This window comes from Anopheles stephensi, unplaced genomic scaffold (genome assembly GCF_013141755.1).
Source record: "Anopheles stephensi strain Indian unplaced genomic scaffold, UCI_ANSTEP_V1.0 ucontig368, whole genome shotgun sequence".
Taxonomy (NCBI): domain Eukaryota; kingdom Metazoa; phylum Arthropoda; class Insecta; order Diptera; family Culicidae; genus Anopheles; species Anopheles stephensi.
Window position 1 is genome coordinate 81,427 of NW_023405311.1, and position 15,536 is coordinate 96,962.

Below are 15,536 nucleotides of genomic sequence, written 5' to 3' on the forward strand. Positions count from 1 at the left end.
TTGGTGGCAAAAGGCCCTGAGGGTTTTCTATCCACTTTCACCTTATATCTGATGTTGGTCATTTTCGTAAGCCTTTGTAAGATTAGCCGGAATTCACAACGGGTTTATAGCGGCGTGTAGTTTTTTCCCTAGCTATACGGTAACAGTAAGTAACCTTTAAGTAAGTAAGTATACTGTAAAAGCGGCTTTAAATCAATGAAGAGATGGTAGGAGTGTAGCTGCTGCTAAATCATTTTCTCTTAAATTTGCCGCGTGTTTAAGATCTAATCAATGACTGATCCCTGAACTTGCTGCACTCTAGCCTATCTCTCTACTAGTATTTCGGATATATGATGCCAAGATTCAAATCTCAAGACATCCATTCACTATGCTATACCTAAAACTTGTATAAGACAACTTTTAGATGTTTAGGTATATTAATAAAAATCTCAAACGTTTTTAGGTAATAAGAAAATGCAAAAAATAAAATAAAACTAAAGTTGAAACTCTCGTGAGCTGAAAAATCCGTTGCAAAATTTAAGCGTTTTTCAAGCGTTTTATTGGGTTCAAAATGATTTTGAATAAACATGAACATTTTGAGTACTTCGATTTGACCAATTATACTTCACACCGTCTTTTTTTTGAAATATTACCTGTCGAACAACTTATTCCGAAAGTTTCATATACATTCTCGATAATTTCCACTCACTTTTGCAGTAACGAATAAAAAACAAAACGATTGGACGAGTTTTGACCACACCAAGCGTTGCAGCATCCCGCACGCGCACACACAGTGCAGCTGTCAAACGTGTTGTTGCTTTTACGTTTTCGCTACGTATGGCCGCAACCTGAACGCGTAGTGATTAATTGTATGTGTAATCGAACAGAAAAGCGAAACAGTGTAGCTGCTGTTTGTAGTGAAAAGTAGTGCTAAAACCAACTTCCGCGACCCCAATGGAAACGCAACAACCAATGTAAAGCAAAAGCAGGCACCGTGCACCAGTTCGAGCTACAGTCGTGCTGAAACACAACCGAGCCTTCGCTGGCTGGAGTGCACCCGAATCGTTGTTGCGTACATCAGCGCCCCCGGGGGTGTGTGTGATGCCTTCTTCTGCCCCTAGTGTAGTGTAGCGAAGAGCCAGAAAAGGAAACAACGCACAAACGCGCATTCTGCTGTGGCTGTGAGGAACAAAGCGCACCATACGCGAGCGAAGAAGGATTTGTTTTTCTTATTACAATCTGGCTGCAGCTCTGCTGGGATGTCCAGCTTTCCTGACGGCATTACGCAGTAAAGGTGGTGATGGTGGTGGTCGAGAAAGGCCGCAGCAGCATTAGTCATACAGAAAAATGTCCCGAAATCAATAGATAAGGCTGTGAATGTGGTTTACGAACCGTGTGTTGTGGCCCCGCAAGCGTACTATCAGCGTTCCGTTTCCTGTCAACAACAGTGGGTTTGCGTGCAAACGAACAAAAAAAAATCCCAGTAGCATAGTGTTTTTTGAATGCAATCTCATCAAAAGAACGCACAGCGCGCTTCACAACATTAGCACGCACGCACACGCAAACACCCACTATCGCTGGTAAAGAAGACGCTGGTGCGGACAGTAGACGACGTTTGGGCCTGGTCAACAACAAACTTAGGAAGCAACCGGTAGAATACTTACGCCAGGCAGCTCGAATTCTCGCCGTGTCCTTTTTTCCCCTCCCCGTTCCCGATCCCGTGGATGGGGTAGCACAGGCTGTGATACGAATCGCGACACGTAGACAACGCATGCTGCGCGCGTAGGAACGAAAGAGAGTAGAGTAGTTGGGCTAAATCGATAGCAACGAGCACAAGTCTGTTTCTCAAGGGTTAGAAAGAGCGAGAGATAGATAGTAAAAGAGAGAGGGAGAGAACGTGCAACGAAACAGGATTCCACAAGGATATTTCGACGACGGACGGAATCTGTGTGTTGCAGTCTCGTGTGGATGCAATCAAACACCCGCCTGCACACCTGCTGGCCAATAGAGTAGCGTGAACACAACAATAAGAATGAATGGGCTAAGGTAAGTGTAATTGTGGGGAAGATGTGAGGAGGGGGGCGGGGGTTGGCAAGGGTTTTTTCACACGCACAAACCGCGTTTTTCCAGACGATGTAATAAGTGGGGTGGAAAATCATATATTTTCCTATAACACTTTATCGATTATCCACTTCCGGGCGACGAAGCTGCAGCTTATCGTTAATATATTGGGTCCTTCCCCCGCCGGACCTATTGTGCATGGGGGGGGGACATATGAATCGATTAGTTAGAAACTTGCTCACTCGCCCTACTAACGCCGCGCACTCGAGATGTATTAATCCCTGTCACGCATATTGGTTTGATAATGGGTTTGCCGCGGTCCGTCCCTGCTCAAGATTATCGGCAAACGACGAAGGGGCCACCATACGTGTGCGCCGTGTTTCACAACGGTGCGCTAATTTACTGGCCTATCAGTCATAAGACGGTTCTAATACGATCATAAACGTGTGCTGTTTAACCGTTGATAATAGTGGTGCGCCAATATTCCCGCCGTTCACTCATTGGCCACACGAATTTGCCAAGCACTACAAGCAAACAGCGTTGGAGATTATTTATGTAAATATTGTGGCAAATAGTACCGGACCCACCCACGTTTGGTACGTTTCGCGTGGCAGATGTATAAACCGGGGGATCCTGTTGCGATGTTGCTTCCAATCAATGTCAATCGGAGGAAATGGAATATCCTCTTCTTGGTCGGCATTCAATCCGTTTCGGAACAGAGCTGCATTCCTGCACCCACGGATGCATCCGATCTTCGACAGGGCCAATTCGTATTGATCCAGCCAATGATCAAGTACTATCCATCCTCCTCAACGTCTCGTGATGAGCAAGTTACTGGCAATAAATCTTCATCAGGAACTTGTGGAGCGACCATCTTGTGCAACTGCTTCATTTTTTTGCAATATTTACTGCTACATTTTTTTAAAATTCTATCAGGAACAGATTCCTACTAACCAGCAGTGTTTTAGGATCACTCTGATGAGGTGTCAGAACAACCGTCTGTCCAAGACGAATGCACCCATGGCTCAATCAAACATAATAACGGCGCTCGTAAAAAATCTGAAAATCTGAATCCCAGCTGAACTGAACAGCGATCAAACGGATGTTTTAGGCAAACCTCTTTCGGAAGACCCAACTATGCTCCCAGCCAGGCAAAGGGCCCCCACAAACAGTGGTCGTAATACTTTTCTAGATTGCTTCTTGAGTGGAGGATTAGGTCATTTGTTGGCGTTTTGTTTTTAATGTCATTTTTGGAAGGCGAACGTTATGATCTTACTAAGTTAACTAGAATTAAATATGTGTCCTGCAACCTAGAGGTAGTCGCCATCAAGCGATCCTCTGCTTTCCTTCAGCTAGGCTCTATCATGGCCACGGTAAGGATCACCTGTTAGCAGGTGCTTTGTCTCCATCACATTGATCCTGAATTAAAGCCTAAGGTTCTCGCGATGTCGATAAACAGGTAGTGCGTAGTAAAATGTCATTGGCGGAAGACTCTCCTCGAATAACAACCCAGATTTACAGCTGGTCCAAGTCTGCAGACACTTTCCTCTAACGATCACCTCTCGGTCGTCCGATAGAACATTTCCTTGTGTCTAGAAAAGAGTGCCGTTCTTCGGATTGCACCCACTAATCTGTATCTTCCTGCTCGTTTTTTTTTTCGGATCTCATTTTAGCTTTGGAGAACTGTGCTGCCTGTTTTGTTGCCCCCCGTTACCGGGCCGAATAGCTGCCAAACTTGCCTTCCTACCGCCCGAACCGACCTACAACCTAACCCCGATCGATGAGTCCAAAGCGAAGTACTTGCTCAGCTTCAACGAGCGTGCCGAGTGGCCGTACTCGGAGCGCGAAAAGGAAAACGTGGAAGGCTTCTTCACGCGCACCTCCCGCGGCAACAAACTGTCCTGCATCTACGTCAAGTGTACACCGACCGCCAAGTACACGCTACTGTTTTCCCACGGCAATGCGGTCGATCTTGGGCAGATGAGTAGCTTCTACCTGGGGCTGGGATTGCGCATCAACTGTAACATCTTCAGCTACGACTATTCCGGGTACGGTATGAGCGGCGGCAAGCCGTCGGAGAAGAACCTGTACGCGGACATTGATGCGGCGTGGCATTCGCTGCGCACCCGGTTCGGTGTAAGCCCGGAAAATATTATACTGTACGGTCAGAGCATTGGCACGGTGCCGACGGTGGATCTGGCCGCGCGGTACGAAGTTGGGGCTGTGATTCTGCACTCTCCCCTGATGTCGGGGATGAGGGTGGCCTTTCCAAACACGAAGCGCACCTGGTTTTTCGATGTGTTTCCCAGGTGGGTGAGCGTAGTGCGGAAAGAAAGGGCATGCGAACAGGTGTGCAATGTTAATATGGATTTCCCTTTTTTCCCTCTCACCAACAACAGTATCGATAAGGTGTCGAAGATATCATCACCGGTGCTGGTGATACACGGCACGGAGGATGAGGTTATAGATTTTTCCCACGGTTTAAGCATTTACGAGAAGTGCCCGAAAGCCGTAGAGCCGCTGTGGGTTGAGGTAAGTGTCAAAGGCGCGCGCGGAGGGCAACAAGCTAAACCAGAATTCCTTTTTCTTTCACCTCGCCCAGGGAGCTGGACACAATGACGTGGAGCTGTACAATCAGTATCTGGATCGACTCAAGAAGTTTATCGCGGTAGAGCTGGGCAACTGACAATTAAAGAATGCCTCCTCCGGTCAGCTTTCCTCTACTTCGTCGGCCGGAGCGGCAGTACCCCCGAAAAGCCCGCAACGTCCAGCGCAAAAATCGACGGGCAAGCGTACCACAGCCGACGAACCATCGGCCACCAACACATCCAGCACGAGCGGCACCACGGCAGCAGCAGCAGCAGGAGCATCAACGGCGGCCGCCGCCGGAACCTCGTCGCGCAGTGGTAGCGAAAAACTTTTATAGCACTCGTTGCCGGGGTCAAGCAGCGGCAGCAGTTCTTACAATTGTAGCTGCGGCAAGACGGCGAACCGAGCGGACAAATCGAAACACGCATCGCACACCCATTCCTCCGCACACCATCAACACCAGCACCACCATCATCAGCACGGTCACCAGTGCCATTCGACGATCAGCAGCAGCATACGCAAGGAGCTGGCGTCGTACGAAAACCCTTACCAAGCGCAGGCAGCAGTCGCCGCCGGTGCACGGAAGAAGCCGACCAAACGCAACGCCAGCACGGAAAGTTTGGATCTGTTCGACAAATGTCCGCCGGAGGAGTGTAGCTGTGGGCTTTATTCGCCCAGCTCGATCAACGGTGGCAAAAGCTGCCGAAAGTGTCGTTCCTCGGTCTGCGATAGTCCGAGTTCGCCCGGCCGTTCGGGAACGCTGACCGGCGGTGGAGGAGCGCAGCAGAAAAAGCACAATTCTTCCAAATTTAAGGACGCTTCAACGAGCCCGAAATCGAGCAGCCCGATGAAGACGATTGCGGCGGAATGTCGCAGCCCCAAAATTGAAGCGTCCACCGACACTAAGTTCGATTTCAACTTTTCGCCCAAAACGGAAAACCACTACCGGCGGCTGTCCTCGCTGAGTATCAACTCTGCCGGTGGCAAGCATGCGGGTACGAGCCCGATGAAGCACGCCGCGGGTGCAACTGCGTCCTCGGCAGCGGCAAGCCCCAAACCGAGCCCCCAGAAGTTAACACCGATGCGGACGTCCGAGCAGCGAACGCTGGAAAAGTCGAACTCGCTCGGCGAAAACAAACCACCACGTTTGCTGCGGAACACGCGCAGCTTATCGCCCCGGCCACCGGTACGCCATCAGCATTCGATTATGGTTTCGGACGAGAACGATATCATCTCGGTGAAACTTTCCCCGAACGAGGAGTACGATGATGAGGTTGGGAAGAAGGGATCGGCTAAGCTGGACGAGGGTAGCGCGCACGAGGGCCGACCGGATCCGGCGACGGTGAAAGGAAGCGGTGAGAAGGTGAAAAAGTTGGGCGATGGGTTGAAAAGCGCGAACGGTAACCGAAGCACCAGCTGCCTGGTGTACGTTCCGTCGGATCCATGGACCCGGATGTCGGCCAGCAACTCACCGCTCCCGTCATCCAAGCAGCAAAAATCGAAAACGCTCGATAATAATAGCAAAGCGTACGGCAAACCGTGCCTCGACTACATGAAAAACTCGGACCCATGGGTGTGGCGCTCGAACGTGAACCTTCCGGACCGATCGGCCAAGGGAGGACCGGGCAAGAAGCGTAGTGCCGCGCTACCGCACCAAACAAAATCGCTCACGAGCACCGTCAGCCGGGACGATTCGGACGTGGTCGGCAGGCAGCAAGCGAAGCTGTGCCAGCAGCAATCGCTCGGCCGGTTCGAGAAAACGCTCACCATCCCGGGAGCGATGGACGGGAGCTTTGATGCGCGTAAAAAAATCACCCGACCGAAGCTGCAGCGCTCCAAATCTCCCTCGTTTTATGAAGACTTCTTTCAACAGCCAACCGGTGCTGGTGGTGGTGGTGGTGGTTTAGACGCTCAGAACAAATCACCCCAGACGGGTTCGCTGTCGCTGGCGAAAAATAAATCCGTGTCCTCGCTCAAGATGGAAAAGAATGCTTCCAACTCGAACCTGAACGGCCACAGCGGCACCACCAGCAGCAGCGTGCTGATCAGCAACAGCAGCAACACAAGCAACAGTGGCAGCTTTAGCAGCTACAACGGGAACGGTTCACCGACCGGCCGGAAGCAGCAACCGTCACCGAAGCTAAGCATCCTCCCGGTGGCGACACAATCCTCGTACGCATCATCCCCCGCGAAGCAACCTGCCCTGCACGACTCGACCAAAGGCTCGCTGAATCTACTTAACCCGAACATGCTACAACCGCGCCACAGCTTCTCGACGCCCTCGCAAAAGGACGACGAGCTGCAGCTTAACATCCGGCGCTTGAGCGAGCAGATGAATGCAAAGTACAGCCATTCCGCGGCATTCCCATCGCCACCAGCATTCCTTAACGATACGATCCAGCAGCAGCATCAACACCAGCACCAGCAGGTCACTGCCGGCAGCAAGAAGGCGGTTGGCGGTAGTGGCAGCAGTTTGACGGCGGTAGGAGGCACGAGCGGCGGCAGTATCGGTGGGCTGAACGAAGCGTCCCAGCGCAAGACGGCTTCCCACTCGAAGATCAATGAACCGATACTGGAAACACGATGCTAAAACTACTGGAACAGCGCACTGTCGTAGCTTGTAGCTAGAGCATAAAATTAATTCTGGCGCGCGATCGGGTATTTTCGCGGGCGCGCCAGAGGTCTGTGTGGAAGAAGGAATTTAAAAGAATTGACGATTTGAATCGGATCGGAAAGGTTCACCCCGGTGTGTAAGGAGAACGAACAGGTGAACGATGTTTCATTTTATCGTAAAAGAAAATGTTGAACAAACTTAATTTAGCGTTTTTTGAATGCAGCACAAGCACACGAGATCAACCACTATAGCAAGTAAAACCAACAAATCATAAATATCATTCATTCTACTGCTCTCGGTGAAACGTGCTGCTGGAATGGCGGGAAGCATTCCCGGGAGATGCATGATCCACTGATTCGATAGAGACGATTGAACAGGAAAAAAGGGAATATCATTAGTAAGAATTTTAGATTTTAAGCACAGAGGCAACACGCTGCCACAGGAATTCAGCAATGGCCGGCCGGAGCGTTCGGTGCAAAGTTTAGCAAAATTTAACGGCGGTCACACATCCCGACAATTATGTAGGCTAAAATATGTTGAAACGTGAATTGATTATTGATCGAAACCAATATTCGTAGACAAGCGGTCTCTAGCGCCAGAGAGAGAGCGAGAGAGAGAGAGAGAGAAATCAGTGACTGCTATACACGACTAATAATAGTGCCAACCACCAACAAGTAGTGTCGCTGGGTGCAATGTAGCACAACGGGCAGAGATTAATAGCAAGATCGGATGTGCAATAATGAGGAAGTGTATCCTGCCCTGGCGTATACATTAAGGAAGCGGAAACGATCGGATATGGTTGGGGTTTTTTTTGAAACATTTAGCTTGTACATCCCAAAATTGTCCGGATCGGGACGAAGCAGCATTTGTAGTGTGCTTACCCGGTTCCAGGCGCAGTAAGGTTGATATTTTTTGGCCGTTTTACTTAAGCATGCACCTTAGAGCGGGTTTCGTTTAACCGCCATGATCTGCGCCATGTTGGGTTTTTGGTTCGCGATCGTTACAACACTCACAGACACTAGTAGAAAATGCGTTTTAAGTTCCATTTTCCGATCTTTCACTGCTTAGATTTACTTACACGAGCGTTTAATTGTAGTGTGTTCCCTGTTTCGGGACCGTTTATAGTTTGTGATTTGGAAGTTGAGCCTCCAATATTCGAGCCTTCTGTCCTCCTTGAGTTGAGCCTCCTTTTTCGATAGGAGCCGCTGCGAATAGGGATGGATGTGTGTGTGGGTTGCATGCATGAGTTTAACAATAAATTACACTCCCCACTGCCAACATATATACACACACACACAAACACAGAAAACTCACGTTCCGTTTACCGTACGTATCAGGATATTCTCCAAGTTATCCGTCGTTTCTCGTGCATTACACACTTCATTTCATTCTCCCTAACAAAGCACTTTTATCGATCACCGGGAAATGTGGTAACTTGTAAATACGTCCTACTTATACACATCTCCCACGGGGTGTTACTTCTACTACTGCTACCCTCACTTCCCCTACCCATATGTTGGTGGTCTGCTGTATCAGCGGATGTTCCCTAGCGACAACATGCTATCGCGCAACACACCTCTGTTGTGTGTGTGTTCTTTCCCCCAACGAAAAGGGAGTGTGTGTGCACACGGATTACACTACTTATAGAGGAGACCGGCACCGGCCGGTTACGATTGTTTTACACCCTTGAAAGGACACCTCCTCCCAGCGGGACTTATCGTACCAAATCTTTCAAACCTCGGAACGGGCAAGCAAAAGGACCCCCCTTACGCCGCCCCGTACTCTATTTCATGATTAACCAATAAAATCTCGAAACGAAAGCTTGGAGGACAAAATACCGCTTCGTTGCTAACATCCGAAGGGATATGGGAGGAAAGTAGAAGCTGTGAGCTATGCAGGAAGCTTACATGTTTATTGAATGTGCCTAACAAATAGGATAGGATCGTTGGTGCGTAGCGTCTTAACTTAAGTATTACTTTTGTTCAGGTCATCAAATGTTCCCATGATAATGGTGCGTCCGTCTGCAGTCGCCATCCGGCTCGGCCCATTCAACCGGTTCGACACCTGTAACACACACATTCGGTTAGTTAAAACTTCATTAAATCACAAGAGTGTTGTAGGATTGTTTAACATTACCTTCAATTCCTTCATGGTGTCGCACAGAAAAGGAACTAGAGTTCCTATAGCTAATCGCTAATTTACTTTTAGCTAATTTTTGTGAAACACGAAAAAGGCGCGCTCAATTGAGCGGTACGGCACGTTCCTATTGGCTTCTGCCGAAGAAATGGTCGTTTTTTTCTTCTTATTGTCAGTTCAATGCTAGCTGTCAAAGGATTCGAACCGGCTACGTTTATATCATGGGAATGAAAACTTGTAATGAACGATGGTTTGTTTCGTTAAAATTAAACTACGATTTTGAACATTCAAATTGACGGTTTTTAGTGGTTTTGAGGATTTTTTAGGATTATTGGAATTTTTCTGAACTTACATAAACATTTTTTTGATAAGGAACTCAATGCAATACTTTTTCAAAGATACTCATTCCATACAAATTGAAAATAAAGTGGGTTCAAGGTCCAGCATGACGATCCTAAAAAGGTAGGCCAGGGTTAGCATGCCTAATTATCTAGCTACAGGTAAAAGTAAGTTAAGGGAGCGAGAAAAGGAAAGTCCTCTATGTTTTACTGGTCGTAAAACAAGTATCCACTGGTTAAGAACAATGCAATGTTTGAGATACCATAAATAATTCTTAGGTTGGCAGTAGGGTAACCCATTCTTGAAAGCATTACGAGTAAAACCAAATAAAGGAAAGCTAGAGCAGACAACCCGAGACCTTACGAGGTTGCAAATTTAAACAAAAATTTAAATAAGTAACTTCAAATTTTTTGGTGACTCAGGGTCCTGTATATCGACATTTTATCTTGCTAGAGACCTAATTCTTTATAAAGTTGAGTTTATAGCTTTACAACACAAGTTACAAGTTGTGGTTCTGATCTCTTAACACCCGATCTAGCTTGACCGTCCAGCAACTGTGAGTCAAAATCTGAAAACTTTGTTGTATAGACTAATTTTGTATTACTTGAACTCATCGCTTTTCTCTCTAATTTAATCTTTAGCACACATATACACCCGTACTCATTGCACCCCCGGGTCGAACTAGATTCTAATAGGGACGAAGTCGACTTCGGGTCGATGCGTGAAAAGAGACGTATGACTCATCATTAGATTAACAACTCTTTCCCTCGAGCACGATGTCCTGGCTAGTTATTCACATTACTCCTCGTATCCCATGCGTTGGGGTTAGCTTAGAGATAAGTTGTTGGATTGATCATGGACCAAAACTGCACTGCACTTGCGACAAACAATAAATATCAGTCAAATAGAAATTGCTCCTAGCGGCCTGCAAGGGTTTCCTGGTTTTCCTGGTCCGATTACAAAGAGATAAAAGAACGTTTGGAAAAACTATTGGTCAAACCAATAATAAGAGAATTTAGTTCAAGACACAATTTTATGGTGCTGCTGCATTCGACAGGTCTTGGCCCGCCATCTGTGGTTTCCTTGAATTAATCTACTTCCAGCTGAACAGTTCTGTGTATTCTAGCTGAGAGTTTCTATTGTTCTTATCGTGTTCGTAACTAGCATCGCCAACTGCATATCGCATATACCGAGCGCCAATATTCAAATTCTGGAGAAAATTAAAATTCAGGAGAAAATGTATGCGAGAAAGGTTGGAGGTCTTTTTTATTCATGAGGAACGGCCTGGCCGTATTGCTAGGATGACGGCCTGGAACAAACCACAGTAAAAGCAATCCGGTATCAACTAGAGATTTCAGATATGTATCCACAGAAGGCGATATGATGGAAACGCACTTTTCAAAGCGGACCTCAGGATAACTTAAGATGAAGTCCCTAAAATCTGATGGCTTTTGTTAGAGACGTGGAGTTGTTAAACACTGTAGTCAAGTTTTCGATAACAAAGCTAACCAATGGTTAACCGTATCGGCCCCTTGCAAATTTTTCAATGAGGTCCTTTCGAGGGAGACTGTAGCATCAGCTTATTCTGAAGCTTGTTCTGGATTGCAGGATTGAAGCTGTGATCGATGCTTATGGTGACGATTTTGGGTTTAATATTGTTGATAGTATTTTGTTCTTCTTTTTTAAAACTACACTCTCGAAAGGTCTCGACCCATCATTTCTGGCTTTCTGTGACTTGATTTTACCTGTAGCTGGAGAGTCAGTCTTGCGTACAGGGAGACGGTCTTTTGGGTGAGATTTGATCCCCGGTTCTTCCGTGTGAAGACCGGCGTCGCTATCGCCTCGGCTACTGGACGATTATAATTTATTCACTTTTCCATGTAATGCTCTGAAATACTGGTGTCCATCCTTCGATTCGTAAAAGAATATTTTGACATTGACTTGGATGGCTGGATCGTAAAATTGTTGTGAGTCATTTATAAATCAAAAGGTTCAGTACTAACTAAGTGCCCAATCTTGGGCGGCTTCTAGATATTTCCATGTGCTAGTCAATGCATCTCTCACATCTCGAACAGCCGAAGACGCAAGGTTTGTTTTTTATACAAACAAAATGTTAGAGGTGGAAATCCAAAATGGTTGAGATCACTGATCGTGATGATCGTGTATAACTGTGCCTCTAATTAAATCGATGTAAAAATAATGTAAACAGGCTCTCTTGTACTCCATCATCCTTGTTAATGTAAAGAGATCGTTCTTCAACACCCAGTAAGTTCCCTGTTCGTGCCAGCATAGAAGTTTCCTCGAGGCAGCGACTCCTGGCCATTCCAGACATCCTTGCAATTGCAATCCATCTCTTACCTATCATCGATTCTTTAAGAAAAACAAACAAAGTAACACCCCAACACCACATTCTTCTCGCCCAAAGAATCCACCCTGCGGATGATTGAAACGATAGCGAAACGAAATCAAAAGGCACTCATTATAAAAATGTCAAAACGCAAAGAACTCCCTTGCAAAGAACTAATCCGAGCAGGTTTGCAAAAGGTCCCCCCGAAAAAACCGAACCGGGCGGTGTATCAGCACGTCCCATTGCCGATCCACCGACAGGACCGGTTGTGTTTTGGTAGTCCGCATCGATTCTTGGCCAACCACCGTGCTGGATATTCGCGGATCTGCAGAAATGATCATCCGCTCCAGAACGCAGAGGGCAGACAACAGTAGAAAGAGAGAAAAAAAGGAAAAATTTGAACCAAGATCTGGATCTTTCACGCAAGTCCCCCGTGTGTCCGGTGAGTTTTTTTCAAAGTCCACCAACAGTCCGGGATGGCTTGTACCTACCGCCCAAAGACATTGCCGCCGGGCCAAGACGAGTCTCTGCCGCACGGGTATAAATACGACCGTCCGTACGCCCTGGACAGCTTATTAGTGAATTTTGCGTCGTCCAAGCTGGATCGGGTAAGTAATGGTGTGGTCTTGGTGTGCCTGTACCATTGGCCGTGCCGATGGGTGAATTTGTCCAGTGCGATCGCGCGTACCTGCCACAGGCATCGCAAGCCGAAGATCAAGTTCAATGGCAGCAGTGTGGACAGGGTGGATTAACGGTATTTGCTCAGCGGATCAACCCTTGTGTGCCGCCGTGTGGCGGAACTGTGTCGGGTGTGGTGTTTCGCGCATGGAATATGCGTATGATCGTCATCATCATTTGCATAAAACAAACATAATGCCGATCGGTTTGACAATAACAAAGAGAACCAACGAAGAAAAAAAAATGGCCGAACGATTGGTGAATTTTTTCAAGTGGGTGGTATTGCTGGTGAGACTCGGCCGGAGATTGAATACGGCCAGAATCGAAGGGAAAACAACCTGTGTGTGTGTGCTGGTGGTGTGGTGATTAATGGGCGATCGTTAAGCACTTATGCAACGTTTATCGTCCGCTGTGAGTGATGCGCCGTGCAAAAGCCGCAAAGGAAAATCGGTTCGTGTGAAGCTATTATGCTATTAAGTGACCGTTCTACTGACACTTGTATGCTGAAGGTGCAAAATGATACCAGGCCTCTCTTTGCGGAAGGGAAGATATAGCTTCGTCAAAGTCAAAGTCAAGGAAGAGAAAGGGTTGAAGTGTGTCTATAGCTTCTTAGTTGGTTCTACGATCATTTCCAGTGTTGGCCTGCCAAGTTCCGAATGTCTGGCTTTAGCTTTAGGATTGGTGACTTAAATTATCTAGAACATAACACAGTCATACCTCTGGAACACAGTCATGCACTGGTTGTTCTACTTGATCGTTCCAATTTGAATCTTAAGTTGGCGCACAGTGGAGTAAATGTAGTTATGCCCTATGATGTTTGGATTGTAGCTATGCGCTGTGTTGTCTCAAGGGACTTGAATGTTGGTGACAAAGTTTGTACTAAAAAGACTAATATTTGAAGTTGAAGGCAGTTTAATTGATTCAATATGTTCAGAAAATCCTGGTTTCGCTCAAATTATACCTCAATTGCTTTGGCGACCTTTCGAAAACAAGTCTGGGCGACTTGATGATCAGTTGCTACACTGTCATGGCTACATGGGAAAAGGGTCCTGCGTAGAAATTTGGTCAATAAACATATTCTTGTTCATTGACCTAACGACCTCTTAAGCTCATGCCTGCCATTTCTGGCTTACTAGACTAAAGGATACCACGCAGTTGGATAGTCAGTCCTCACTACGGTGGAACGGCCCAGATGAGATTTGAAGCCCGCCAGGCTGTATGAAGACTGGCACCATTGTTGCCTCTACTACCAGGCCGCTCCAACAAATTCTAGACCAATTTGAATCTTAAGTAGAACTTTGGTAGAATTTAGTTATGCCCTGTAATGGATGGATTGTAGCTTAGCGAGACAAAGTTGGTATTAAACAAGAAGAAAGACGATTGAAAAATTACTCCTTCGGATAATAGAATTGGATACATTTGTTCGATGCCCATATCTCAGAAGCATTCTTCAGAAATACTGCTACACTTGTTGGCGCGACTTTTCGGCATTTAGTCTCAGTTTTGAGGATCAACTCCTGCTACTCCGTCTTAGATACAGAACGATTGGTCAGAGGTTCTTCGATAAACGGTTTGTACAATAGATTTTATTGCTCACTAATGTAGGCTGTGGCGCATCCAATTTCGGGAAGATATATTTCAAAATCTATCATATGGACGTCTACGTTTTGGACATGTTTGGCCAACTTAGTTTGAGCTCGGGCGGTACTGTGGCCCAGGCGATAGTGGCACCGGTCTACACATGACTGTTCCGGGGATCAAATCCCATGCAGGCCACCACCCCGTACGCAGGGCTGACTACGGGGCTACTGGTAAAATAAAGGTAGAGGAAGCCAGAAGTGGGAGGTCGAGACCTGTTGGCGATGCAGCATCCACGACTATTCAACTAATAGAAGGACTCGTCAGTAGTCAGTTAGAACTAGAGGTCAATATGCGCCTCACTACATCCATTTTCTATGTTTAGGGATCATATTCATAGAACGAACAAATCTTCAACTAAACATCATCAGGTTTTTTGGCTAAAGCTACTCTATATTGATAAGTAATGCTGTAGTACATTGTCGATATATAAAGACATGATAGACAAGACGTTGGACAGTTCGGAGGAACCGTGAAATATAGGGTCAACAAAACGAAAAAATCTTAAAAAAAGCCTCACTCTCATCTTGGACTAACGACCTGTTAGGTCATGTCTACCATTTTAGGCTTACTAGACTCAAAGATACCTCGTACTTGGATAGTCAGACCTCACTACGGGGGAACGGTCCGGATGGGATTTCAACCTTGGTTACTTAGTTACTTTAGCGCCATTTTAAAGTTTTGTGGACCAATAGATTCATCTCTTAATCATCCAACTAAATTTCTTAAAAAAATTATGAAGACATAATTATGTTCAAGAAATGTTTGCCGAATTCATGCTAATAGAAAACACTTAAAGAACGATTAAATCTGTGCAACTTACATACAAGGGGTTTTCAGTTGATAAGGCAATAGCATCCATTTTTATAGCAGGCTTCTTAGATGGAATGGCAAACAAAGCTAGTTGATATGGAAACGGCTTCAAATGACAGGGAAATCAAGTCGGGGTGCGTACAATATCAACGGCTACTATGAGAATATCAACTGAGGACATCACAATTAAAGATATTGGAGTTCCCTGTCATCTGAAGCCGTTTCCATATCAACTGGCTTGTTTCCAATGTACTGCAATTTATCTCACGAGAAACGAACCATCAGAAGGCATTGATGTACTCCCAGCTATTTAAGGAACTTAATTGGCCCGCTCTGTAGCAG

The 15,536-nt window shown here is 46.4% G+C and overlaps 2 protein-coding genes and 1 long non-coding RNA gene across 3 annotated transcripts; 2 read left to right on the plus strand and 1 right to left on the minus strand.

Moving 5' to 3' along the window:
• Positions 1-2,011: 2,011 nt before the first annotated feature.
• Positions 2,012-4,971, plus strand: LOC118516634 (alpha/beta hydrolase domain-containing protein 17B-like). Its single transcript, XM_036062613.1, has 4 exons — positions 2,012-2,025; positions 3,714-4,349; positions 4,440-4,572; positions 4,643-4,971. Exons 1-4 carry the CDS (start codon positions 2,012-2,014, stop codon positions 4,724-4,726), a joined length of 867 nt encoding a protein of 288 aa, XP_035918506.1. The 3' UTR covers positions 4,727-4,971.
• LOC118516632 (adenomatous polyposis coli protein-like) lies at positions 4,737-9,063 on the plus strand. The gene is made up of 2 exons (XM_036062611.1): positions 4,737-4,832; positions 4,967-9,063. The coding sequence occupies exons 1-2, from the start codon at positions 4,737-4,739 to the stop codon at positions 7,217-7,219; spliced, it is 2,349 nt and encodes a 782-aa protein (XP_035918504.1). The 3' UTR covers positions 7,220-9,063.
• Positions 9,064-9,134: 71 nt separating this feature from the next.
• Positions 9,135-9,543, minus strand: LOC118516635. The gene is made up of 2 exons (XR_004907993.1): positions 9,380-9,543; positions 9,135-9,307 (listed from the first exon to the last, which is right to left on the minus strand). It is a non-coding gene; the product is annotated as an uncharacterized LOC118516635 (long non-coding RNA).
• Positions 9,544-15,536: the final 5,993 nt, after the last annotated feature.